The sequence below is a fragment of the Bacillus rossius genome (assembly GCF_032445375.1).
Source record: "Bacillus rossius redtenbacheri isolate Brsri chromosome 4 unlocalized genomic scaffold, Brsri_v3 Brsri_v3_scf4_2, whole genome shotgun sequence".
NCBI lineage: Eukaryota > Metazoa > Arthropoda > Insecta > Phasmatodea > Bacillidae > Bacillus > Bacillus rossius.
In genome coordinates, this window is record NW_026962011.1 from 9,082,645 (window position 1) to 9,109,474 (window position 26,830).

Below are 26,830 nucleotides of genomic sequence, written 5' to 3' on the forward strand. Positions count from 1 at the left end.
GAACATGAAGAACTAGTAGCTCAACAGCTGGCCCAACTCGAGCACACCACAGAACAGCGAATGGCGCAGCAGTTAGTTCAAATCTAGCAGGCCACTTAACAGCGAGTATCAGCGGTAACCGAAGAGTGGCGTCGGATGCTCAAGGAAGCTACATATGCTACGAAAAGGAGCAGTTATTCTGGAGATGTGAAGGTAGAAGGCGAAACCTGTCACTCAAAATTCAAGCCACCCAGCATTGATGGCCAATCGTCATGGGCTGTCTACAGGCGACAGTTTGAGGCAGCTGCTGAAGTAAATGGGTGGGACGATGAAGAAAAGGCTACGGCACTTGTCCTGGCCCTGCGAGGACCTCCACTCGAGCTGCTTCAGACCATACCAGTACCAGAGCAGAAGAACTATGCGGTACTGGTGGAAGCTCTCGAGCTAAGGTATGGCGACCGACACATGGGCGAGGTATACAGAACAGCCCTGAAGACACGTCAGCAGCGGCCCTCAGAAACATTCCAGGAATTCGAGGCTGACATTGAGCGTCTTGTGTACCTCGCTTATCCAGATGCACCAACAGAATTTCGACAACAGCTGGCAACCAGTGCTTTTATAGATGGGCTTAGAGATTTGGAGGTTCAGCAAACTCTTTGGTTGGCCTGCCACAAAAACATTCGCGATGCTCTTGTTCACGCCCTGGAAATCGAAGCTGCCTGCATTGCCTCAAGAAACATGAGTATCAGAGCGAGACAGCCCATGATAGAACCTTACCACCAAGCGAATAGCCGCTCAGATACTAACGAGGAGATTATACTTGGAACACTGAAGAAGCTGTTGAATAGATCTCAGTTCCAGAAAACAAGGGGAAGACAGCGGTGCTTCGTCTGCAAAGAACTAGGACACATCCGGCGCGAGTGTCCAAATCGTGGTAGGAAGCCCAAGGGAGAAGTACATCGCTGTGAGACAACGATCGATCAGGAGAAGAGTCTACCGGTTCGACAGAGAAGAGGCCGCCCACGATGTTACGCGTGTCGAGAAAGAGGGCATGTCCAACATGACTCCCGAATCGTGTGAAGAAACCGAAGGAAGAAGGACATCGATGTGATAGCGGGATTAAGGAGGGTGCTAACTCACTGGTTAAAGGAACGGGAAGTCACCAACGGTGTTCTGCTTCTGCGTGCCGACAAGGGTATTCTCAAGGGAGGTGCCCGGAATGGGAGCATGTTCAGCGGGGTTGCCTGGTGGAAAGGGAAGCACCACAGCAGCAGGTGCGGAAGAGCGAGACCCATAGTCACCGCAAAGCTGGCATACGGACTCGAAAAGTCAAAGGATGGCCGCGATGTTACATCTGTCAGGAAGTGGGCCATATTCAGTAAACCTGCCTGCTGTGTAGGATGGCTTCACCGCATGGCTCACATCAGCACTGTGTTACCTGTTCGGGACGAACAGGTTTAAGGAGGGGGCAATGTTACGAACGTGACATTGGCCGGGACATGTGCAGGTGCATAGCTGGCTGGCGACTGCCGCAATATGATATGTGCCGCGCGCGCCTGGAAGATAACAAGGATTGTCGCTTTCCCCCCTCCTTCCTACCACTCCCCGCGCAGCACCCTGCCTTTGACACGTAATTGACACCAGACAGCTGGGAGTTGCGCAAGCCGCCGACACGTGTTTTCGAGAGATTTCTGCCGGTGGGGCGGCTCGCGATGACGCGACAGGCCCCGGCCGCTCTCGTGAGTTCTTGAATTTCGCTAAGGCCTATATATAGGTCCGAGGACATCAGGAGGAGTCAGTCGAGTGAGTTCGGAGTGTTCAGTCGGGAGTTCTCCCGCGGCGGAGTCCCGAGCGAAGTTGCGAGCGAGTAGTCGAGCGGATCCTCGGCGAAGGGGAAGTGCGTCTGCGGCGGCTTTTCCGCTTACGTCACGAGTTGCGTACGTGCTGCGTAGCACGGCTGAACTTTTCGTAACCGGTACGATTCGCTACAGGGTTGCATTCTATGTCACGTCGGGTCGCATTTTGTGGCCAAGAGTTATTTCCGGGAGTCCGGGTTGCGGCGTGGAAGATGCTCGTTCCGCAACGTGCCGGCCAGGCTGCGGCAGGGTTCTTCACGGAATAAAGGGGCTCGTGAAAACGGACATCATCGTATTATCCTTGTTACCATTTACCATTCCTCCTACCTACGTAACGTTCCCTCCAGGTCCCGTATGTTCCGGTCTCGGCCACGTTGGCCTGAACTCACTTTCTCACCGACGAGAGCTACACGGGCAAATCAGGACAGTTCACCACAGGAAATTAGGGACCATAGGCAGAGGGACGTCAATATAATATCGGTTTTTAAATAAATTAAATTAAATTATACAGATGCTTTGAATAATAACAGACTATTAGCTTCATTTTGAATACAAATAGTGAACGAACAGTGAGCGATTGTTAGTGTCGCTAGTGGCTAAAGTATTGGCGCCTACGCAGCTGTATTTGATGTTCTGAAACATTGTCAGATAGAGTTATAAAGCTAAGTATTAGTAACAGTTGTTCTTATATTTCATTAAGATGTTCGGGGTATCGAATTGCTTCGAAGCTGTAGGTTCCAACAAGTCTTTGAGCAATAAAATACATAAACTTTCAAGTTATTTTCCACCAATAAGTTTTTTAAATTTGCCATCGCCCGGGTTCTCGTGTTCGAGATCCGGCGTAGTTACTAGCGGGAAGGCTGGATTTTTACGTGAAACGTGTCCGGGAGGGCGCCAGGCTAACTCGGTGGTTAACCACGAGTTGGGTCGTTGGGTACGAATGCCCCTGTGTGGCCCACGAGGAATGGCGGCGGTGGTCGTGATGTTAGGGGTCCCTGATTACTGATGCACTATTGGCCCAACACAGCATAGCACACTGATCCCTAACTGGATTGGGGAGGTTCACAAATAACATACACGAGTCTGGTTTGCACTGTCGTATACACGTCGCGCACGGAGTGTGCGGAGTGGACGTTTAATTAACGTTGGCAATTACACTTGTAGTTACAGTACACTATTTTCCCTTCACAAATTACACTATGATTATAGTGGGCGCTCTGATGCGCCGTCACTAAGGTTAAGCCCTCACGCCAGTCGAGGTTGAGGGGAAGAGTTTGATTGGAGTCGGCCAATCCCGTAAATTGCGAGCGGTGACGCGCGGGCCCACCTGTGTGGACCGCGGCTTGCTATGAAATTAGTTAAAAGTCTTTAACTAGATGTGGCCAGTGCCTGTGCACTTTGGCAATTAACCCAATGTCTGATATGGCGGGAGTCGGCCCGTGCCGTATGCTGCACTGCCCCGCGTAATGCATTGTGTGGGGAGTTTTACGTTTACGCGGCTGGGATAGGCCCTACACCGTAAAAGGACCGGGCGCATGCAGAGAGTTAATTAAAAAAGGTTTTGGAGCGTGACTATAATTACCAGAATTAAATCAGTGTAGACAATGGTTGAAGGCTCCCTGTGGGACGCACGTCCGTCCCGGTCCGCGAGTCGCTCGGTACTGGCGTCTGGGCCTGGCGCGAGGGGAGGGGTGAGCATCCTCTCGCGCCAAGGTTTCTAAAGTTCCGTTATTCGTAAAATATTATATTAACAATAGATTTTAAGTGGCTCTAAATTCACACATTAAAAATTAACAACTAACCTAATACATATATACATTTTGGAAATTGGATTTAACAAGTTTACATTAATTAAGTTTGAATAATCTGAGTCACACTGGAGACTGTTCGTCGCTTGATGACTACTCCAGTGGCGAATGATACGTGAAGATTTAGGGCAGTTTAAATTAAGTCACACACTACTTTATTTCAATTAGGCTGAAGGCCGCAAGCGGAGCACTCACAAATGTATTAATATAAAACCACACGTGAGTGACCCGGCCACTCCTACATCGCTTTTCCTTTACACAGGGTTTGTAATTAAAAGTGATGTGATCATTTATGTATGTTGAATTTACAATGTACTGGAATCGTGTTGTCTGGTCGATTAAGGCATGGGCTTTAATTCTACCTTTGCTCCGCGGTGTTCGCCTGACTCGGTTGGGCCATGGTTAGGGGTGCGTTCCGTTAGAAGGGTCGGTTACGGGCGTTTGCAGGTCGGGCTTTAGGTGGCCTTCGGTCAGACGACGTTAAACTTACTATATAAAATACGTCGAAATTTATTTTGAAATAAAGCATAGTCTTAATAGAAAACCACATATGATACCACAAATTAACGATTAATTGTTAAAGCTGGAATAATACCTTAGTAGTCATTGCAATTTGTTTTCTATTCATCTGTTCATGCGTATTTATGAAATTTTTAGACACGTGAGATTTTTTACAATGTTCTCCAGTATCAGTCGCGTTGAAAATTACGATTATTGTAATGTACTCGCACTAAACAGAACAAGAGTACATAAAGGCTTCACCACCAAAAGTAGTACACATCAAATAATTGAAGCTATAGCAGCTCGTAAGATTCGTTTACCATGCCCAAAAGTTTGAAATACTCCTCACTTACAAATAAGTGTAACTATGTTACACCGCGTACTGATACAAACATTTCGGGACCAACAACATTTTACGAAGTATTTATAATATTCTATTAAACTGTACTCCTCCCTCGTGTATCCGGTATCCAGTTATCCGGAACTACAGTTATGAGGAAAACATCTGTTGGCCCGTACAACCTCACATGATGCCCTCCTCCCTTTCCTTTTTCCCCTCCGTCAAACCCATAACACCCATTCATTTGCCTTTTATGGTAGACGCGGTTGTTGCTTACAGCGATACACCTTATCTTTCAGGTCGCACGTTGACCTCGGCCGGCCGCTAGTGCTAGATAGTGAACTGGCAATGCAGTTGTGGCGTATATATTTTGGACGTTTAGTATATAATTTTTTTATACTGTGTTATGTGATGTCAGCAACAATTAACATTATGTGTGTCCAGATGTAGCAATCCAAAATATGTAATGGCCAAAAAGAGTCCTCGATAACCATTTTAAAATCCTCTGAAATCATGTTTTTAATTGACGCGATATATAATTGCTATGCTACGCCTATTTGATAAGTTTCCATTTACGTGTGACATTTCATGAGTAGTATTGCATAAGGCTTTGTGAACGTTCGAAATTTCGAACTCGAACCGAACTTTGAAATAGTTCGGTTCAAGTTCGTGTCATAAAATTTGGGTTCGAGTTCGTTTTTTGTGACGGCACTAGAACTTGTTAGTTTCCACATTTTAATAATGTGGCCCCTAGGCCACATTTATGTTATTTATTTATTTAAGTTATTATTGATTTGACGAATTATTTCCATTTTAAATGATTTCTTTTTGTTAAATCTTATTTAATGTTATTTTGGTCAATTATTTAATTATTGTGATTTTTTCCTTTTATAGTTTTATTCTGATTTGGTGTCATTCTAGTTTTATTGTTATTCTATATATATATCGATTGTGTTTTCATGGCCAGCTTCTGGGAGCGCGGGTTCGATGCATCGATGACGTCATGAGCGCTCGAGTGCTGGCGGGGGCGGACTGAACTGTGCGCGGCGGTCTGTTGGTTTTTGGAGTCGCCGTGACCAGACGTGTGTCGCGAGGCAGGGAACACGGCTTTTCGACTCTGCACCGGCCAGTCCTCGCCGGGGCCTGCTGAGATGGTGCCTTGCCTTACCCAGAGGCGTCTTCAGCGGCAAGATATTCGCAATCTACACTAAGGTAAAGAGGCGACACATAGCTTTGGCAGTAGCGGGTTGTGGATCAAGATTTATTATTAAAAAGAAGCATAGTTTTGCGAGGCGAACTTTTATATGAACTGCGTATAACGGTGCAAGCTTATGGATTAGACCTTACCGTTCTATAAAATGGATCAATGCTCCTTGGCTGGACTATAATAAAGGTGGAGTGTAGAAATTGCTGCTATGCCCTGAAGAGATTTTTTATTTAAATTATGTTCACCTGCGAGATTTGCCCTCAGAACTAAAAAACATTTTTAGTGCATCCGCCTCATTGCGATTGAGTGATATTTTGCATGGCACATTTGACTGAACTATATCTACGTATTTTCTGAAGGTCACGGTTATCAGCTGTTTGATTCTTGGAAGCAAGACCTGCAAATATTCATGATCGTGCACGTAAATAAATCCGGCTCCCAGTAGGACTCTTTTTGGAACTTTTATAATTAATTGTTTTTATTATATAGTATTTTTATAGTATTTGTATTTTCTGATTACATAGGTATTTTGGATCTTTTGAAAATGATATTAATAATAAAATTTTGAGTAGCCTTAATCTGTTTGATTGTTGAAATGAGCCAAAGTCTTGCTGTATACGTTCGTAGTTTTTATGCCTTTCATAGCTCGACCGCCCGGGTGCGACTTTTTGGAGCGAATTACCTTTTTTTGGGTTTTCCTTGTTTTTGTAGTGATAGTTACCCAGGATGAGTCGGGGACGGGACCTCCCTTCCAATTTGACCGGAAGGCTGGTTTCAACAATACTAGAACCATGATTTTACGTATGCTCATGGCAAGGGCGCGCATATGGCAGTTTGTAGAGGGGCCAAACTATATGATAGTTTGTAAGGGGGGGCAGACCTTCAAAAATTGACAAAAAGTGACAAAAATTACTCACAATTTGCCAAAAATCCTCAAAAACTCATACATTTTTCCCTCTTCCTGAAAGCTGGAGGGAGGGGGGCCACGGCCCTACCCTGCCCATGGATATTGGCGCCCTTGGCTCACGGTTCCAAGGATGGCATTCGTAAAATCGCTGCCTTTGTAAAATCGGGGCTGGCCCTTTTGCCCTTCCTCCCCAATTTATTTCTTTCACTTGTCGAACTAAATATTTTTGGTATTACTTGTGTTTATTTTGTCGTAATAAACAAAATATCATTAAATATTAATGACTATTACTGCAACGAGAGAAAAAAACCTCCGGCCGCAGTATGTGAACGTGGAATGCGCACTGGCCCGCCCCACCAGCCCAGCGTCGCAGACTGTCTGACCGCCCTCTCCCGCGCTACCTTCCCGCGCTGCGGCTGGTCTCGGATGCTATAGCCTCTGCTGTGCGTTACAGCCTGACCATGCGTGGAATGAGGATATTAGGCCGCCTTTCACACTCACTGTTATTGTTCGAGTTCAGTTCGAACTTGAAAATTGCAGGTTCGCACAACCCTAGCTATTGCATATTCCAACAACGCTGAAGGCACAGATGACACAGGCTGGGCGAGGCGTGGGTTGTTGCAGAGAAGTGCGTTGATGGCTTTGCAAAATTAAAAATCTTCAAGTGACTGTATATGTTAACAAAAAAAAAAATAACAAAAAAGGTCTGCTGTTCAAGCATATTGCGTTCTGAAAATGCGGCATGAGCGGTACAGTCGTCAATACGCAAGATGAGGAAGTTGTATGACTTGGTTGTAAAAAGGGCAATGGTAATTTTTAACAAAAATTATGTTTGCCCTATGACCCAAGCCATACAACACAAGCATTTGCTTACTTTCATAACACGTAACTACAAGTTCATTATGTATGTTCTCAAATTAATAATTTCTACACATATATTTTATATTGTTACCTTGGTGGAACAATTACTGCTGCCAACAGCTCACCATAACAGAATGGTACAGTGCGATGTGCACGCAGCCAGTTAGTCCTGAATCAGTATAATCTGGCCAGATATTAGTCAGGAGAGGTATAAGGGGTCATCCTTTAATCACGTTATTTTTTTTGCAACTATTTAACCCCCCCTTCCCTCTGGTGATATTTCGATGTTTTTTCAACCATTTACTCCCCCCCCTTCCCCCACGGTTTTGGAGCCTCGCGTAATAAATAAACGATCCCTAAGGGTGAAGCGACTGGGAGCAAAGGCAGCTGGTGACAGCGCGATACACGTATCCAACGGATGTCCAACAAACATCATTTTGACAGCATTTGCTTATTTAAAAAATACCTGAACAGTTGGTATAAAATAAAATGTAGCGCACAGTGGATATTTCCTACCATATTTTCTATTATTTATTAAGCCTATTGCTTGTTTACTGACTTCTTTTTTAGTTTTTTAGCCAAACATGCATCCGACTTGAAACCGGTAGATATGTTGTCACATTGCCCTTCAAGACTGCCGATCTAGACCTAGGGGATTCGCACAGTTCAGCGCTTCGTCGCTTTCAATCCTTAGAGTGCCGTTTGAATCGACAACCGGAAGTGAAGAAACAATACGTGGATTTCATGGATGATTACCTAGCCAGTGGACACTTGGTTCTCATGAGGTTCCTGCCAAGTCATACTTCATCCCTCATCATTGTGTTCAGAAACCTAGTAGCACTACCACTAAATTAAGGGTAGTCTTTGATGCGTCTGCTAAGATGTACTCAGGATATTCGCTCAACAACACATTGTTAACCAGACCCAAGCTACAATGTGACATTGTGAATGTATTGCTGCATTTTCAGATTCCCACAATTGTATTTACCGCTGACATCAAACAGATGTACCGTCAACGACCCACACATCAGTAGACAAATGAGCTAGCCGGGTGCCCCTCTGGACAAATAACTGCTCCAATCCAAGCCAGTATCCATTAGGCCTACCCCGGGTTTCAGTCACAAAACGTGTGATATTTGTACATAATTATCATGTTCCTAGTAAAATGAAGTAAATAATGTTTTTAACTTTTCTGTAATTTTATCATAAACATTATGTTAGAAAAAATAATGTTCCTACCTTTACTTCCAACTTTGTAAAGCTTCAATTATAGAAGTTTCTCAAAATATACTGCAGTTTCAGAACTTTTCCTCTTAAAGTTTTTAGACAATAATTTTTTGTACAATATGATAGTGACTTTCGTAGTACTTTTGGTGTAACTGATGTGTCCCTGGCTGCGGCGCAAGAGTCTGTCACACTTAGCGATACTTCGGGCAAGCCACAAGGTTTCTTCGTTGTGAGAAAGGGGACAGGAGCAAGGCCTAGGGGTTGGAAGAGAAGTACGGTTGATAAGAGTACCATGGTACCTGTGCTTGAACAATGGTCTATCCATGAGTGCAATTGGCCATGATGAAGCAGTCATGGTGTGTGAATGTACTATTATTTGACTGCAAGTTGTATATTCAGTGATGCGTGCATTTTAAGTTACCTCCTGCATAAAACTATGTTTTTCTCAGGGCAGAAATTGTGATTATTGCAACAACAGGCATAATTTCTTTTCATCCATGTATTTACCATTGTTTAAGTGGATATTTTATTTCATGTATGTACTGTTTTTTTTACAAATAACATAGTCTTTAAGTTTCAAAATATATACCTATATAAAAAACATAGTTTTATTATTGTGCTAAATTGTTATATTACAATAATAAAAAATTATTTGACAAAGTACAGAAACTAAATAGGTAGTATTAACAGAATTTTTCATAGGGTATCAACAAAGCAATATTTTTATTTGTTTTACATATTGTTTATACGTGATGTGAACCAGTAATAAACTGTTTTATATTTCTTTAATAATTAAAATAAATTCAATAGATTCATGAGGTTTGTCAGAAATGTGCCACTACTACTTACCGTAAGACATCTACGACTTACCAATTGTGAGAAGTTGGAACAAATCCCAACGTTGTTCGGGGCTTCACCTCCACAGTGCCTGATATGTTACTGCCCCTCACACTCTCCTATCCTCATGGCATTTTGAACCTCCTGCCAACGATGTGCATGTGATGTGTTTGAATAGTGCGCCACAAATACCACAAAATAATGCAAGAGAGTACAGTAGTCAGTGCCTCGTTCCCTTATTAAGTTTGACATCGAACCAAGTGCCTACCTAGCTCCCTACAGGCCGTTATGACGAGGCAACGCCCCTCCTGCCAGTTATGCGTGTGTGGTGCAGTGTAGCTAAGGTGTGTGTGTGTGTGTGTGTGTGTGTGGGGGGGGGGGGGGGTTTATGGGCTAGTTAGACGCAGTGGTACCAAGTACGACAGTACTTCCCAGTAACAAGGGCGATGATGTGTTTTTTTTTCAGCAGACAATTTATGTATCACAGAAGAAACTGAATTTGTATGCATTTTTACTTTTATTTGAAGGGTCTTGTTTTGATTGTGCACTGGGCGACTTAGGTCCCGCCCCGCCTGCAATACATCACGAGCTCCGTGGGAGACGGTGAGGGGAGGGGGAGACGCATCAGGAGGGGTAGCGCTGCGCGCTGACAGGACAGTCGCGAGCGAGTCACGGGCCCGGTCGGTCACGGGAGTGGAGAGGTCGCGGTTTGTTCCCAGTGCGGGTAAGCATAGTCATTCAGCGTTGCTGGTCAGGATGAGGATAGGCCTTTTTGCTACACGCGCGGAACTACGTGGCATCGCCAGTAAAATCTAGGCTGTCGTAATTAATTTTGTATATAAATATAGGTTGTGAGAACCGCGATTGGCCCTCGTGGCGCGGGCGCCCTAACAGACAGTCACGAGTCAGATGCGAGAGACACATCTCGTCACCCACAGAGACTTGGAGTATATCCTGAACATCGTGTAGCCAGTAGACTTCGTGTCAGAGCCAGTTGCGCATTGACTTGCAGTGCGGCACAGATCGGCGTGGCACAGCTCATGGAGCCAGGCTTCCCCCTTGGACGTGCACAGGCGTGGACGAGGTCAGCCCCATGTATCAGGGTCGGTGTGTCAATAATCCAGCAGTCGCTCGTTGAACTTGGATGTCATTACGAGCACCAGGTTAGCTTCCCCCGGAGGCCACGAGGCCTGAACCCCCCTCTACTTCGTGCAGTCGGGCAGCTGCACCCTTCCCGGGAAATAGCCTGCACGACGACAAGTTATAATTAATATTGTAAAACCATCTTTCTTTTTTCTCATAAATGTACATGTTATTTAAGGATCCTGCAAACATTTGACATGTATATTGTATTTTATTTAAAACACTCAGCAATGGACCGAAAATTGCTGAATGCACTCTTAATATTTAATTATTTTTTGAACTTTAATCTTACTAGGTATGTAAATTGACTAGATGTTTTTGAAACTGGAATAATCTTGTCATAATTTAAGGCATGCAATTCTGTTTTAATATTAAAATGTTAATGAATGAATTTGAATGACCTAACAGCCATTTCAACTTGGCATCAGACGCGCTGTCCAGTGGCCATCGCTCGCCCCGGTCACTTCACATTGCCACCAGAGGTGAGACGCTTCCAGCACTGAGGATTTTGAATTGCAACTGATATCCGTCATCCTGGCTTCTTTAATTAATTATTATTTTTCATTCTTGGAGCTTACCTCAGGGGTCTGACTACTTAATTAATTAAATAGTAATCCGCTAGCCAGAGTTTGGTCACCAATGCAAATCTTGTATCCAACCATGGGGTGGCTCTGGATATCACGTAAACCAGTCGTGCCATTAGGGTTTTTGCAGTTATAACTTTTGTTAATTATGTGCATGAGATGCATGTGGCGCAGTGCCGTGTATTAAATCTCAATACTGCAACTATTGTTTTTTTTTGTGCATTCTCCCATGTGTGCTCGAGTTACTGTAGACCAGCACGTGGGATTCAAATAAGAGTCCACTTCATTACATCTACAGCGTACCCAACGCTGACAGCGGGCCAGGTTACAATACGAATGACGCTCCCACACGGGTGACGTCTTGCCCAGAGGACAGAGTTTCTGCCTGGTCAGTGCCTTTATACACTGTGGTGCCCATTAATTGTTTAACATTTGAAAGTGAAACCCTCGACCACATCATTACAAAGGAAGAGGAGAAAAAGGGTCACTGCCCAGAGAACACCGAATGCAATACTTCCTTAGTTTACTGTTCAATTTTTCTAGAGAGGAATGTTTATTTGTTTGTGCTCTGATACAGCTGCCAGGGTTCTATATGAGGTGTGGCAATTGGTGTCAGACTAAGACCAAGCAATGAAACAACTCATAAGCAATAGAAGATAACACTTTTAACAGTCACAGTGATTCAAAATGTATCCAAGAAACAAGTTTTTCAACTCCAAAGTGGAAAAGAACAATGCAACATGGCTGATCTGTTAAATTTTGTAACAAAATTGTTTGAACAGAACACAATAACCTATCTGCTGTGGTGGTCCTAGATTTTGCAGGGGCCTGGTCCTATGTTTGAGAGACCCTAATATTTTGAAAAAGGGGTTTACCAGGGACCATGAGGGAGAGGGTGACGTAGAATAGCTACAGAAATGTGAAAACTAAACTCTTTTAAACAACATTTTTAAGCAATTATGGATAGGGACACCTGTATTTCACGAATACATTTCGTGTCTAGGTACATCGCAAAACACCGTAGTTTTTTTATTGTAGTTATTGGCTGTGGTCGGCGAGAGGTGTTTTCCCGCACTTGACGGGGCCAATGGGAATGTGGATACCGTACTGCTGCACGCACACGATTCGCCATTACTCTAAGAAAAAGCTACAGTGTTTTGTGACATACCTTGACACGAAATGTACTCGCGAAATACAGGTGTCCCTAATTATGGAACTTAAATTCAGACTATGGTTTCTTGCTTATTTATCTATTTATGATTTAGTGTTTTTATATTCTTTCTTAATAAATTATACTTGGTTTAGTTTTATAAATTCCAAAATTCCGATGAAGTCACATCATTTTACGAGGCAGTAAAATCTTTGAAAGTGTTTTTAGTATGAAAATATGATAACTCAATTGAAATAGAATGCGTATTGACCAGCACTTTAAATTAAATTTTTATAACATTTATTCCTTTTTTTCTATCCAAAATGTAATTATTTTTCAGAGAGACTGAACAAACAAGAGAAATAAAAATGAAAACAGGCCGGCGCGGGGTCCTGCCAGGCATGGAGCCCTGGGTGGATGCCCGGCTTGCCCTGCCCTGGAGCCCCCCCCCCCCCCCCCCACTTATCTATAAGCATGGGTTGGTTTATTGAGAAAACATTACATAAAGAAAGTATAACAGCTTAACAAAATTCAAGGAAACGTGTTCTTTAAATAGACTTTCATGTCAAATTTAAGAAAATAAATGGTCAAAAATCTTCGAAAACTAACAAACTGATAAAATATTTTATTGTTTATTCCTATTGTATGCCAAGTTACTCGTATTTTGGGGTGCAAACCCTCGCTCCTCGGGGAAAAATGAGAACTCCACACTTTGACACATTTTGAGATTATTGATGTGAACGCCTTTTATAATTACATAGGCAATGGCTTCATGATTATCATAAAAAATTGCATTCACACAAAGATGTTAATATTTTTATCTGAGTCAGTGTTAGGTTAAAAACTAAATGCAAAAGAATTATTAAAAAGACAACATCAATAAATTATGATTAGGACTTCATTTTCAAAAAAAATACAGCTCTACGTGGTAAAAATAACATCAGTGTCATTTGAAATTTGTTAGGAAATAAGGACACTTAAAAACAAGCCAGGTGATTAAAGTCATTTCTAATAAGCAATTTGAAAATGATTGTGCTTGAATGATGACAGCAGTTTTCAATGCTTACATATTTAATAAAAACAACGCTTCTCTTAAAATTACATTTAGTGCAATATTGTATATTTTTTTTTAATCAATGTTTAACAGAAAGACTGCACAAATCTCAGAAGCTGAAAAAAAGCTGTAATCAAGAACATATTAAATGGAACAAATAATAAAAAAAAAAGATTAAATTAAATGTTAAAAGGTGAGGAAAATGCTGACAGACATGACATTACCATATGTTTGGTTTAATTTGAACACAGAAAATAATCATGGAATGACATAAAGGATAAATAATTATTTTTGACAACAAGGAAAGAGCAATGGCCTTACTCAACTACCATTGACACAGATGAAGAAAGGTAGCATAATTCATTCTGCCGAAATCCTCAGCCAGAATTTAGTAAAAGAACTGAAGAAATAAAAGCTGTAAAACAGTAAAATTTTTTAAAATAATCACAAGTCCGATACAACTGGCTACGTTGAACTTGATTTCCACCAATGTCCAACTGCCAATGCTACAGATATTTTTACTGCAAAGAACAATAAACATTGAACTCTAATTTCATTAAAGCAGTCGACCCGACAAGGCTCGGCCCGGAATGGCAAGGCCCCCGCTCCGAAGGGAGGATAAACAAGAAAGTAAGACATAGTAAATTAACCCACTGAAACTTGGTGCGGGTTGGCTCAGCACAGCTCAACTTGGCCAGGTTCATTGCCAGAAGATAGTTCAGGCTCGGCCGACTGGTTCTGGTGGACCTTTTTAATGTAGTGAGCATGAGGCTGAAGTGGATATGGCGGGACCTTCCGATCCTGTGTGTGAGTTTCGAGATGCAATGCTAAGTTGTTCCGTGCCGAGCCATGTCCTTCTTGAGTAGCATAGTATTTACCAAAATTATACACAAAATAACATGATTATTTTGAGTTTACTTTAGTATGGTCATCATCAGAGCACAATCATATAATAATGCAGCATGCTCCATCTACTTGCTCACATCTCAGGTCTTAGCCTAAATTTACAAATTATTTACTAATTTTTCATATTTATGCGAGTTGTTGAATAAACTTGATGGCTAGCAGTCATGTTAGAAAGGCATTTCACATGCAAGGTCTAGTTGTGAAACTGACTACAAACCATCAGATTCAAAATTTTAGAATTTCTTTTACTTTGGTGCCCTCTGTTCTTCAGTGAAAGTCCATGCCTTGTTAGTGGTTGAAGTGTATTAATTACAGTGATTACCATAAACAGTGCATGTTATTCTAAAGCAGAAATGACTCCAGAATGGTCTAGCCAATGCACTTTGTCTCCTAATAATTTTCATATTTAAATTGGCATAAATTTTAAGTCCACCCACAGTAATTTTACTAAGCACATTACAGTTATTACTCATGGTCCCATTAGTTTATAAACTGTGGTTAATCAGCTGATATTGCTTTTGTCAGCAATATTTGTGGCATGTATAAACACAAATAATTTTTCATAGCATCACATTGAAAACTAATGATAAGTCTCTAAGATCGACATGTAATGCAATTTAATAATTATATGTATGCTCAAATATATAGTGAAGATAAATTACTTAAAGAAATGAAAATGAAACAGCGATTTTATTATAATGCCAGTCTACCATCTCTAAAACTTGAAGGGCATTAAATATTATATTTATTTAAATTTCATAAAAAAAATATCCAAACCAAAAAACTGGAACATTTTCCACACCTTACAGAAAGACCCAACAAATTTTTTTAGCAGAAAGCAAACTTCAAAGGATGTGGTTATCTATAACAGTATTTTTTCCCAAGACTTGATTTCAAAATGAAAGAATTTAGACAAAATTAATGTCATAAATTGTAGGTTTATACAGCATCGGGTCCTTGATGGCTGTGTTAATTATCTGTACCTGCAAATGTCACACTTCAAAAGGTTATAAGTAATGTAGCATTTAAGTTTACCCAGAAAGTGCTTTAAAGAAGAAATTTTACTGAAATGTAAAATATGATTTTTTTCATAGCATGGAGAACAGAGAACACCAATTAAACAATGAACTTACAACTACTGTAACTGTGTTCTACTTGACATTTTGATGTGGCAAGTTGATGTTGTGTAAACGAGTGTGGTGAGCTAAACAAAAAAGAAGCGAAGTAATTTGTTATATATTACCATAGTTAATTAATCTTTGATTGTTTGGTACACATAACTTAATTTACATTGTTTAAGTATGAGTATGTAATCTTTCACTTCAAGTACTGAGTTGCCTTGTGGATATAAGCGTACACCCATTACATTAAATATGACAACAATTTAGGTTGAGAAACTGTCACAAATTTGTATTTTTTTTTTTAAAGGCAGAACAAAAATGAGATATATGCTATTTTTTGATGGTTTTTTACTATCTAGCAATATAACATGGAAAATTAATGTTAAAATTACCATAATACTCATACACAGTGGTGGATACAGGAATTTTTTTTTTAAATTTGAGCACGTATATTTAAAAAAACTTACATTAGTACTGACACCAACACACTGACATAGGGGCTACAGTAGTAGCCGTAGGCAACGTGGCTTCTCACATAGTAACAACATACTGTCTTCACTAATATTTGGTAAATTTTGTCATAGCTTTGGGGGGAAGAGGGTGGTATGGAGGATATATATCACACATTCCCTCCTCCCCTTACATCCGCCACTGATCATACAAAACTTACTATGTACTAATAATTATGCGACCAAGCTTAATGTTGAGTGTACGATACTTGAAAATGCACTCTTAATTTTGGGCCAAAAAATCTTAATTTTTTCACGGTTAGAGTCATCCTCGAATATGAGTTGTGCCATAAATCTGTCTCCAGTAGAATACAAGGTAAGTCTTTATGGTCCGTGTCTCAGCTTATTGCAGCGTAAGAAACACTGGTTGGGGTTCCTTTTTCCTCTTCATCCGTTATGGCCCTCCCCCACGACTAGGCACTATCTAACAAAAAATACAAAGGGAAATTGTTTCCCTTTCCTCCATGTATTTTTTTTTAACCTGTCACCTTCCGCAAGAGAGAAAAGACTGCCATTCTTCAATAATAACAAGTACGCTATTTACAGCAGTTTTGTCATGAATGAAATGTTGCAGTAAAAAGCGTAGGAAATCTCACGCATAAATAATGTTTGGACACAAAAATCTTTTGAGATAGAAACATGATGTTCGAGTACCATGCCAGTTCATGGAAATTAAATGGTCACACACACGCAAATACTCCCTTCCCCTCTTTCATGCTCCCTGGCTGGTTTTTTTTTAGATTCCCCTTCTTGCCACGCACCATAGCCCGGTGGTAGACAGCCACGTCACTTACACGATAGGCGGCAGACAGCTTAACGGCACAGTTCATGATGCTTACAAACACTGCTGAGATATTTTAATTAAACAATTTATATTTACTTGTGACATATTTATTAAAACCAAACACAGGCTAGTTAATTAAGCACATAGTGAACCACAACAGGGTTCATTTTTTTATACCCTAAATGGAAAATTCACATATGCAGTACATTTTATTGAACGAAAAATTGGCATAAAATCTGCGAACCACACGCGGGTAGATACGGTATACACTACACCTCAGTCTAACTTTCTTTGTGAGGTGTTTTTATATACATCAAAGTTTTCATGGTAGTACAACCACGTATCTGCCCATAAACTAATAAATCATTTTTTTTTTAAATAACCTACAAATTTATTTTAAATTATGTTCATACAGTTTTTAATCAATTTTGTTCAGGGGTTAGGCACAATGTGATGAAACTTACTTGGATGTTCCAAAGTGCATTAAAAATTATAAAACATGCACAACAAAATATTTAAGATAAAGAGTAATTGCAACGTGATAAATCAGTTCAGTGAGTGTGATGCAATAAAATCATTATAATTGGTTTATTATTTTCAGTACTAGTTGCTAGTCAGTACTTGAAGCGAAAAATCCATTGCTTGCTACAATTACATAGGTACATGTGCTTCAGATACAATAATTTTTTTGTAGTTACGTATGTATTATTTGACTACTGCACAAAAGGAATTTATTAATGATGGTAGACTAGGCTACAAGGCAAGAAGGAGTGAAGAGAGTCCACTTATCACTGAGTAAGTTCAACATACAGCAAAAAAGTACAACACACATTCTTAACATTTCAACATTAAGTAACAATGTAAAAAGATTAAATCTGTGACAACAGTAAACCTTATTCTGTACAAAGCGTAAGAGAGTGAAAAACTTTCCGAGCTCACAAGGAGCCGAATGAAAGAATGTGGTAACAATGAACAATTCATTTGTTGAGACAGAGTTTCTATCAAACTCTCAACCTTTTTAAGACTCCATCAAAAGAGCTTCCTTCCAAAAAAACACACACACAAAAAAAAAAAACATGTTCATGTAGGCACAAGTATAAATTCACTTTTCGAAAAGTTTTCAATTTAACTTTAACACAGTTCTCAAGAGATATTAAGGTCCCTATCTAGTTCCATATTGCTAAAGACGTCACCACACATTGCTTTTTTTAGTGTTTAGAATATACATAACCTTACTTCATTAGTTTACTCGTTGCAAGAGTTTCATGAAAGATAACAACAACCTTCAGCAATTTAAACTGGCATGTAGTACATACTCTAAATAAACAAGTGCAGCGGGTTTTTTTTTTACACAGAGACCATTACAAAATTCACATTGGACACAAGAGACACTTCCAGCCACTAAAATATGCAACACACACCACTTAGCACTACTACAAGAAAATTTAATATCACTATTTCAAAGATGAGATTGAAAATAATGAGAACTTTTTGCAACTCTGATAAAAAGTAGTGTGTCTTATGCGGTTTTCTCATTCTTTCGAGAGAAACACTATATTTATCACCGATAATGGTGCCTCTCAGATTACACATACCACACAAAATTTATTCTAAAATAACTTACAGATAACTAACTATAAATTTCCATACATAATGTATTTAGTAATTCTAGGAAGCTGCAACTGTTTTGTGTTTGGGGAAGAATACAATGTTTAGTTGGGGTGTGAATTATGCCAAAGAATACAATGTGATAACTATAATCTATAAAGTATAAAGTAGAATTTTGTAAATGTCAGCAAATCAAACAATACAATATGGCATATACTCTAGACTACTTAATACCAGTTAGAAGACACAATCATTAACTTATACTTTCTTTCAGTAAAATAGTCTAAGTAGTTAAATACTCATGGGAAAAATTATAAGGAAAAATTTGCATGTAATTACTGACACTAAATTGATTCATGAAAATAAGTATTGGTTTAAAAAAAAATACTGGAGAAAAATTCATACCACCACAAATTGTAACTTTGTAGAAATAAGTTTCATTCCATAAAACCCAAGCCTTTTAAATCCAGAAGCCTCTAAATCAACTCTTATGCACTTACTGAATGCACAAAACAAAGTTCACATCTAAATATATATAACTCAAAGGTGACTGACTGACATAGTGATCTATCAATGCACAACCCAAACCATTAGACGGATCGGGATGAAATTTGGCATGCAGGTAGATGTTATGACGTAGGCATCCGCTAAGAAAGGATTTTGATTAATTCTACCTCCAAGGGGATAAAACACCACTCACTGACTCACTCATCACAAGATCGCTAAAACTATACACCCGATTGACTTGAAATTTAGCATAGTTACTCATTTTGTGATGTAGACGCTCACTAAGAACGGATTCTGCGGAAATCCGATCACAAGGGGAGTTTCGGGGGCGTAATGTATCAAAATTTCCAGTTTTTGGTAGGAAATCACCATGGCAACAGCTGTTGCTTTGTTGATGCTTCATTCGTCTCTATGGCAACGACTATGTCATTGTTAGTGCAGTCCTCATCACCGTTGAAATTTTGGCGGGTACTTTAAATATCAAAAATTGCCCTTTTTTTCAAGTATATATATTTTACAGACTTGAAACTTCACAGTAATGTACCTTATGTTACGCAGGATGACATTTTCCGAAAATTAGATCCCATGGGTGGTTAAAACCAGGCAACAGTGGGTACTTTGTCTGCATGAGAACAGGATTTTGCATTGTTCATGCCTTCTGCGTCTCCATGGCAACGGGCATCGCGCGGCAGTGGCGTACCCACAAGGAGGGGCATGTATAATGAGCGGCGCAAGAGTGATCTGCCTGTAGACTGCCGTAGCGAAGTACGGGTACATCAGTTGTACGTTGCGTGCACGAGTCGGGAAACCATTGGTGCTATTCATTTTCTCTCCGGTACATTATACAGCATTGTAATAAATTTTCACTGAATTTTTTTCAATTTACCATTACTATAAATAGGAGATGTGGCTTAATTTTTTCCATTAGTATAGCCGTGCGAAGCCGGGTCGGGCAGCTAGTTTGTAACATAAATTTCCACAACTCATATTACAGTATTTTATCAATGTCTCTTAACTCAAATTACTTAAGATTTCTGCAGGCTGACAGTTTTATTAATTGTTATTGCTACACAATTTCATGTGATTGCTACAAAATATTTAGGTAACTAAATGTTGGGTTATGGTTTAGACTGTTCAATCATTTTTCTTTTGGATTAATGAATTTGTTGATGTGGAATGAGAAGGCAGGGCGTGAGAACTGCTGCCAACACAAAACCACTAGAAACAACCAGCAAGAACTGGCATAAACTAAAACAAGCTGCAAATCACTCTCCATGGTTTAAATGCTCAAAGCCCTAGTCCTTAGTCATATTACCAAGAATCAAAACCTGTCATATGCCTATATTCAAGCCTTCATTCAAATTTGCACTGATACGATAATATAAATCAACAACAAATGTTAAAATAGGCAGAAACTCTGTTTTCACTGAAAATTCAAACTATAAAATATGTGTTCATATTTCTAATCTTTTTCAATATTCTTAAAGAAGTTTTGAGATAGGATGTCATGATAACATGCATCAAACCATTCCAGCAACCAGTGAATTCTAAATTAATTAATTAACTAAATGTAATTTATGTATATTGAAATAAAATATATATATTAATTTTCTCCTAACACTGAAAATCTTTTCTATACACATTATGGGAGACAATGGAAAATACCAAGAAACTTTTATAAATAAATAAATATATGATTAAACTGCTTATATAGGTATGCTTGTAAAACTAAATAATAGTGAATGCCTAAAGCACAATAACTATGCAACCCTACACAAATTACAAAGCAGACAACCTGCTGAAGCTAGCATTTGTGAGAATGCTCAACGGCCAATAGGCATGAACAATTTATCAAAAATTCTGTCTTTGTTCTAGTCATGTTTAGAAAAGAGTTTGTAATATCAATTAATATTTTACACTAAAATGTGGTTCATTTTCCTCCTGAAGTATGGAAGATCTTAATTATGAAATGCTGACATCTAATTCAAAATAAATTAATTAATAAATAAATATTTAGCTTAAATATTTAAAAATTTACTCTTTTAATTGCGGTGGTAATGAAAGGGACCATTTAATATTAACTACTATATCTGTAAACTGTTAATAAATATTAAGAAAAATAAAATATTTATTCATGTAAATTTTAGTGCATTTTAGAACATAGGTTGTGGGTAAATATGTTTTAAGAATTAGAATTATGATGATTCATAAAAGTACATATTACACTTTTAAGTGCTTCATTAATTTTAATTTTAATATTGTAGCTTCCTAACTATATACGTATAACATAAAACTAACTATCCACTGTTACCCATATACAACCAAAACTACTGTATTTACCTGAAAACAATGCTATGATTTGTACCAAATCTGTAGAAACTAAGGGTGGGAGTCGCATTATATTTGCAAATTTGTATCTTGCATTGGAAATGGCTTAGTTTAAAAAGTGCATGCTGTGCTTCTTAAATGTGTCACTTGCATCACTGTAGACCCCTGTCAATTACCGCCTCCTGAACCACCACTTAATTTATAAACTACACGCTCTGTCTGTAAACTGCATCTCTAATACCACTGAAGTCCGGGGCTTCCTAAAGCCCTGCACAGGCGTGATGGATGAGAGATGCAGGATGAAGGAGAGGATGCAAATGGAGTTTGTCACTGGTTCCTTCTGCTTCTCTTCACTGTGGTTGCTGGGAAGAACTCCCTCTCCTATTTCCTCCTTCCAGGTGACCACCACAAATCACCACACTCTTCTTACTTTCTGAACAGCTTCCGATTTTGAATTACAGTCACAAAACACTTTTTCTTCTTGTTTTTTCCCTCTTTTTTTAAAATTTTGGCATGGTGTTTCAAATGAGATCACGCAAATCACTCTCCTGACTGGAGTGGCACCAGAAAGGCTCTAATAAATATGGACTAAATTTAATAATTTAAATAATTTTCGAGTTCTATGTAACTGAATTGCGATCTTCTTTCCATAAAATATTTTTTTATGAACTCAGAATAAAAAGTTTGGGGGTGCATTATATTCAGAGTTGCATTATTTTCGGGTAAATACGGTACATCTCTTTCATTTCAAAGGTGAAAATGTTTGCAAAATGTCATGCTAAAAGGAAACCAAAATAATACTGTTTCGCAGTTAGTGTAGCAAAGCTTAAATCATATGTAATAAATTAAACCTTTTAAAACTAGTTAAATATACAAGATGAAAGAAAACATTAATTTAATCATATGTACAAAAATACAAATGTAATAAATAACAAATATCTAAAAGGTTTTTTGTCTTTTGTGCAAATTCGCGGGTGCGCGGGAATAAGGGGATAAGTCAAATATTGGCAAAAAAATTTTATGGTATGAAATAAAGGAGAACAAGCTCAACAAATTGGTCCAAATGGGTTAAGTCTAGCACCCTTGTGTGTTATTCTATGGCACTGAACTTTTGGATTACTGATCTTGCATACTTGGAAGAACTTTAAATGTTTAATATCTTAATTTAAGTAATTTTGACATATCCCCTTTTTCCCGCGCACCCGCGAATTGTTACTACAAATTCAACCACACATAATACACTGAGTACAGTGGTTACAATTAAATATGTTACTTAAATATATGTTTTGTAGATGTTCATAATATTTTTTTTTTTTGACTTGTGCAACACACAGCAAGAAAAAAATGGTGCCAAACCACAGACATTTTGCTTTTATGACTTATTAATTAAACAGTGTTAAAAGGTTTGGTAGTACTTATATACAGAGAAATAGACTACCATCAAGCACTAAATAGGTGAAAGTATGCCTTAAATGGTTTAAATGGTGATAACATCTTAACTTATAAGTAATAAGTGGCCAAAAGGGTAATATCCACCATAAACAGAAATACTTTATTCAAATACTTTTTTTTTATAGCTTACCCCTCAAGTAAGATGATATTGACAAAAGATTAATATAACTTACAACAGCCTAAGTATTTTATACAAAAAAGGTCATTAAATTACTTTGATTTGGTTTTTACAATTTCAATACATTACTTATTTTGGTATAAACTATGCAGTTTCTGATATATTGCATTCTTGTCCGATATATTGCATTCTTGTTTCATTATACTTTACTGGTTATCATGAAAAGCTCATTTCAACTTTCAAGAGATTTTAAAAATTCTGAAAGGAAAAGGAATATACACATACATACTGTAAGAGTATTAAATTGAATTAAAAATAGGTATTATGCTAAATTCAAGAAGTACAGCATTGGAAATTAAAAATTTATGGATTTTAGCACAATTATAACAACTAAAATCTCATGAGAAAAAACTACCAAAGAATAAACTCATATTTTATTTTCAAAAGTTATCATATTGTATAGAATATTTGACAAAAAAATTTATACCGTGGCAACTGATATGTAAAGGGAAAAATCGAAGAATTGTGGGCACTGCTGCAACACTTTAATATCCACTTAAACACCTAACTTTACTCGCAAATTATTGCGGCCAAAGTTCAATCAAGACACATCATCTTTATTAAAACAATCTGTCTACGTTTGTTAGAATAGGGAACAAGCCCACTCAGATGTCAGAATTTGGTCAAAAGCAGCTGGGTTTGCACAATTTTGTATCATCTGGCATTGAAAAAGTCTTGAAATACACAATTCTCAAAAACAATTTGAACACAATTATTACAACATTAATTTTACGTATACAAAAGTAACATTATCAATACAAAAAGCACATAGCAATAATGGAATGGAAATAAGGAAATACATTCTGTCCTAATTATATCTGTATTCAAACCTGTCAGAAACTGACAAACCAAATTAAATAAAGCTTCACTTAGTGAATACATAAAAAAGTTGGAAAATCTTCCAAAAATGTTTATCTTCCCCCACATCACCCCATTAAATGTCAACACAGGAACGCACAGAATGGCCAAAAAGTAGCCGCAAAATATTAGGACTAGGATATCATACACATTAATACTGTTAAATTATTATTTTTTTTAAGTGAACAAACTACATCACCTTCAAACATTTTAAAAAAGCACTGATGCCAAAAACTATAATGCTATGCTAACAAATATGAGGTTCAAAGCTTTGTTTATTAGTGTTCTTGCCACTTAAAATTTTTAAATATTTTCATAGGCTTCACATGCAGTGATGATATAAATTATCTCAAAAGACCTTCTAAAAGTTCTACAAACTTTTTGCAAGCATTTAAATACATTAGTGGAGAATGCAAAGCAGTATAATGTATAAAGTATACAGTGGTACTTAGGTTGCATAAAATAAAAAGACAGCTGGATGTTAAAGGCTAAGATTGGCCTTGTCACATCACCTCATACGTAATTAAATTCTCTTGCAGAAGATGTCTATCAAAAGAAATTAAAGTATTTTACTAGTCTTATATACTTTCCTCTAATTATATGATTAAATATCATGAAAAAATTTGCACACTATTGCAGACTGTTCTTATCAAACAATGCTACTTAAATTTTAGGTATCGATATTGAAAATTAAAATTAAATATGGACTGCAATTACCTATGTTGTTTGCATGAAGAGAATGCAATTTTTCTCAAGTGTCATTCAGTTCAATGCATAAGATGCTACTATTATGTAATATTACCATAACAATTTAGGAAAATAATTTACTTTAGTATATTTTTTACTACATCACTGGCTTTGTATCTTCCAAATGACTTTAATTGAAAGGAAAGACATCTGCAAAACCAAACAAGAATGCAAGGTGATAAATGAGTATTTCATTATATTATAAACACCAAACAAATTAAATCACTTCTCTATTACTGCCTCATTACTACTTGCCAGATTCACAGTGCATTATTTCTACAATTTAAAGTATAGGCAACAAGAAACGTGAAGACAATGTAACATAAACTATCAGTACTACATGTGCAAGGAAATATTACATTTTCTAGCTGAAACAAGATAGCGCTAAGAAAGAGGTAGTGGCTGCTTCTTGCACAATAAAGGAAAGTTTACTACTAAATGTTTGCAGTTCCAAATGCATAATTTTACAAACTTTGCATTGTTTAGAAATTAAATCAAAGTAATGTTTACAATGCAAATAGGCATAAAAACTAAACAAACACATCCAATGGGCTTCTTATTTCACAAAAACCATACCACTGAGTTTGATTTCGATTTCTGCAACAGCAATGTCACGAGGAAGCTAAAAAACTACAAAAATCTCCCTATTTTAGGTTCAAATCACTCTTATCCTATGACTATATTACAATCATAACATTTTTATAATCTTCAGAAGAAAGTTTGTACCTAGATTGTCATTACACACACTAATACAAAAATGTATACGCCTTATGGTTGCATGCTTATATTCTAAATCCTAATGTCATGATAAACTACTTTATACTGAAAAAACATTAAATAAAATACAAGTACAATTTGTGAGTAGAATCTAAAAACAAAGACTTAACAAAAAAAGTAGCTGAATCTCGTTGATTCAGCAATCACTTACATGATGTCAGAACGCAGCAGGACGTCTTTCGAATCAATATTAATGTCACAGGTACTGTACAAAGATGATAATCTAAGATATCGGTAGTTATGTTCTTGTAAGTGGCCCCAGTACATAATGATAATGTCAGTTAGCATCCACCACATGCTTAAGAACACATAACAACACAATGTGGCACATCAGTTGAGACATGTCAAAAGGTATAATATTTCAGCTCAGAGAACAATTGAGCAAAAATATCGAGACAAAGAGAAGACAGAATAAAATATTTCCCTCCATTTTGAATCATTTCTCAAAAAAATGTTTGGTCCACGAACATGTGAGTGCACTTTGTAACTGGGCACAGGCTCAAGTGCACATAAAAAAATTGCTTACGAAAATAGTTCCAGGTTTCCAATTACTTTAAGTTTTTAAACGTGTAGACAATACAGATTCAACACACAGACGACATCAATGTTGAAGAGTCAACGGGAAGTCAGAATCGCCAGTGGCAAGATAAGTCGAAAGGAGCTAAGGAACTACGTACTTCAACAAACAAGAAAAAACAAAGGCAGCAGCTTTACTCCGGTTCAGGAACTGTACAAAGCACCTCGGGAAGAAGACGGCACGTGGCGGACGCAACTCGGGCAGGGGAGGGGGCCACTTACACGCTCTTGGATCACATGGTGAGGTCTCGCACGGCCTGCAGGATGCGCTTGACGTGGCCCACCTTGGTGACCCCCAGCTCCTTGAGGTCGCGCCGCCCCAGGGTGAGCAGCTCTCGGCCACGTATGTCGTGGCGCACGAAGCTCTCCGCGTACTCGGGCAGCTGCAGCGTGTCGAGCCAGGCGGCCACCTCGGCCGTGCCCCAGGCGGCCACGTCACGTGCCGCTCTGCCACTGCCGCTGCCCCCTCGCCGGAACCGCTGCCAGAACAGTCCGCGCGACCGTCCCTTGCGCTCGCCGCAGCCCTGCGCAAGCCGGCCTCATTCACATCATCTTCATTAGCTTACACTTTATAAACCATGCAAATGAAAACAAATGTTTATTCAAACACGCAGCCTAATAAAAGTCTGTTAATTAAAGTTTTGTGCATCAAGGACACAAGAAAATAAAATGCTCATACAACTGAAAATAACTACAGTATTGAAAATAGATACGTAGTGTAATTATGTTTTCAAGAATGTTGCAACAACTGTTTCAAATATAGCAGCGGGCCGCCAGGGTACACGAGTCCCTTCTGTGCGTCGAACCTAAGAGCCAACCCTTGACAGGGATTTCTTTTAGCAGTACGGAGGTGTGGAGCACCGACTTGTTACGTGCGAAAGACGTAACCTGACGTAAAAAAAGGAATTATCGCATTTAATACACGTAATGACAATTCCTCTTTTACATCAGGTTACATGCTATCGCACATAACACATCAATGTTTCACACCTCCATACTGTTGAAAAATATCCCTGTCAAAGACA

The 26,830-nt window shown here is 38.6% G+C and overlaps 1 protein-coding gene and 1 long non-coding RNA gene across 7 annotated transcripts in view; one reads left to right on the forward strand and one right to left on the reverse strand.

Annotated features, from left to right (window-relative positions):
- The first annotated feature begins 5,522 nt into the window (after nucleotides 1–5,522).
- LOC134542195 (uncharacterized) lies at nucleotides 5,523–13,118 on the forward strand. Its single transcript, XR_010076753.1, has 3 exons — nucleotides 5,523–5,696; nucleotides 11,075–11,148; nucleotides 12,741–13,118. It is a non-coding gene; the product is annotated as an uncharacterized LOC134542195 (long non-coding RNA).
- A 556-nt stretch (nucleotides 13,119–13,674) lies between these two features.
- Nucleotides 13,675–26,830, reverse strand: part of LOC134542193 (diacylglycerol kinase eta) — a 339,692-nt gene continuing 326,536 nt past the window's right edge. For 5 of the 6 annotated variants that reach the window (XM_063386253.1, XM_063386254.1, XM_063386252.1 and 2 more), the window contains one exon: nucleotides 13,675–26,329. In XM_063386253.1, coding sequence (XP_063242323.1) covers nucleotides 26,039–26,329 — 291 coding nt within the window. In that variant the 3' untranslated portion in view covers nucleotides 13,675–26,038. The remainder of the gene's footprint in view (nucleotides 26,330–26,830) is intronic. The other variant, XM_063386255.1, reaches the window with a different exon arrangement.